The sequence below is a fragment of the Suillus paluster genome, assembly GCF_016628075.1.
Source record: "Suillus paluster strain FC165 chromosome Unknown EDB91scaffold_628, whole genome shotgun sequence".
NCBI lineage: Eukaryota > Fungi > Basidiomycota > Agaricomycetes > Boletales > Suillaceae > Suillus > Suillus paluster.
The window spans coordinates 2166-4368 of NW_024538188.1; the positions used below are offsets into that span (position 1 = coordinate 2166).

The 2203-nt window shown below is 45.8% G+C and overlaps 1 protein-coding gene across 1 annotated transcript; it reads right to left on the reverse strand.

Annotated features, from left to right (window-relative positions):
* Window positions 1-744: 744 nt before the first annotated feature.
* On the reverse strand, window positions 745-1806 carry EDB91DRAFT_1241026 (class II aldolase/adducin domain-containing protein; the record flags this gene model as incomplete). Its single annotated transcript, XM_041322046.1, has 8 exons — window positions 745-819; window positions 863-940; window positions 1063-1146; window positions 1203-1223; window positions 1288-1440; window positions 1494-1532; window positions 1588-1634; window positions 1686-1806. The coding sequence occupies 8 exons, from the start codon at window positions 1804-1806 to the stop codon at window positions 745-747; spliced, it is 618 nt and encodes a 205-aa protein (XP_041168332.1).
* Between the last annotated feature and the right edge of the window lie 397 nt (window positions 1807-2203).

The window sequence follows — 2203 nt, forward strand, 5'->3', positions numbered from 1 at the left end:
TAACTCACCCTACTTTGCCACAGAACCTATATAGAACAATCTCTCGGCGCTCATGTCCGATCACTTCCGGTTATCGATGGAATGTTACAGATTTGTTGACGGGCATGCGTGGTGTGTACTGATTTACTTGCTTCTCCGCACGATAACGATCCGTACCACCCTAGCCACATCTACGCTACTAGCACCAGATTTCATGTGGACAGTTTCCCCTCTCTGCCAATGCTTCTCTCGACGAGGTGCTTGATCGACACCCAGAACCGTCATCAGCAACTGCATTCAACGCAAATGCGCATCGCAAGCGACTCATAGCGAATGTCGTTGTTGCTCTTGATCCTTCTATTGCAGTCGTAAGCAGAGTTTCAAATTATCTGTCTCAGGTGATGTTTCATCGATCGTATACCTCTTCCGTTATCTTGGGATTCTCTTGCCGTCTGGGTACCCTTGCCGTGTGCGTATGCTTTCGCGTTTCTCGCCCTTATGTTTTCTCACCGTCATTGCATTGTCATGTTTGTTGTGCGGTAGGTATACCTATCGGGTGTTTTCTATATTACAGAAGTGACGAATATCTATGGCTATATTCACCATCTTTCTAGAGAATCAAAAGATAGGCAGGGATATAACTGGGTAGTTCAGGACTCCGTATCGGTGAATCAATTGATAGTACAGTTTCTCCTTATTTACAGGCATATACTCGAATTTGTTTCCTTCGTCGTGCTCTAAGAGCTGAAACTCGAGGCTCCCGTTTTACCACCCCCCTAGCTCAGCTCCAAGGACTTTGCGTGTCAGAGCCGCACTTTCTAGGTCAATGATATGTGGTCTCTATCCACAAGCAGCAGCAGCTTAGTCTGCTATCATTTGAAACCTGGCAGCGATTCTCCGAAGAGATGAAAAAGTAAACGGTAGATTCAATCAACTCGGTGACAACAAGTAGGCCATGGTTCTACCAGAAGGGTATGATGAGCAGATAAGAATGTTTAACCAAACTTTAAAAATATAGCCGGAGGATAGCAGCCTGGAATATTCAATTGTGAGCACCAACATATGAAATCAGTGCATCTGCACACCATCTTGGAACCGAGCCGCTATAGCCACACCTTCCTTACGAAAATTGACCACGCCACGAAAATCGCTGAATACCACATGATCCTAAATATTCATTGACTGAGAGATCTCAAATCTTAAGAATGATGGACGTGAAATACCTCATAAAAAGCACAGCTGTCCTGAGTAATGACATCAAGCGGCAACCCAAGAGTGCCGAATACGCGGTGTGCGAATGTGCAGCACAGCGACATCTGGGCGAGCGCCACGAATCGCCGAATGGATTATGTATGCCGCCTTGTTGAGGAACCGAATGGGTCCAGTTTTCTTATGCTGCATATTACCTTCGTGGTCTAAGAGAAGGAGGAGCTCAGGCTGGATGAGCTTGAAGTGAACACCCTGGGGCAAGTGGTGAATATTATGGTTTTTATCGTGACATGACAAGTGATCACCCAGGGGTTAACCCAGTAGCAATCTGGCCCGATCAGGTCCTCATTGACAGAGCAATTAGATGTCGCACACATCATGTTATCAGTGTCATCTTACCCGGACAGTGATGTGTCCAGCAACACCTGCGTCAGGGCCGTACTTCGCTGCGTTGCGTGGAGACGATGCTGCTTGTTACGAACAACCAATATACTCACCGAAGATATGATACGCTTGAGCCAGGCGAAATTTCAAGACTGGTGAGATCTGGATTCGCGCTGTTCGGGAGAAGGAACGTGTGATGTGATGTGGTTCTGTGTTTGCATTTGCCTTTTGCATTTTTAATACCCCGCTATCTCGTCTCTTCCAATGTCTCTTTTACACTTTCCTTTCTTATGTTATGTCCTCCTATCATCTCCTATCGTCTCGTGAACCGGTTTCTTGATCTCATCTCATCTCATCGCGCACCCTCGCGCACCACTCGCTCCTTACGTTTTAGCTCGTACTATTATGGGCCGGATTCTGCGACGTTTTATCTCTTGTTTTTCTTTTCCTTCATACTTGGCTATAGAGATATCGATACTTGTATAGGATAGGCATAGTTATTCCCGGAATCCGGATTGCTTTTTTCCCTCTTTTCTCTTTTTCTTTTTTTCTCGTAGCAGCAGTAGGCGTATACTTTAATTTTAACGAGTCGATTGCATGCATGCATGCATAGGATGGGTGTGCTTCAAAC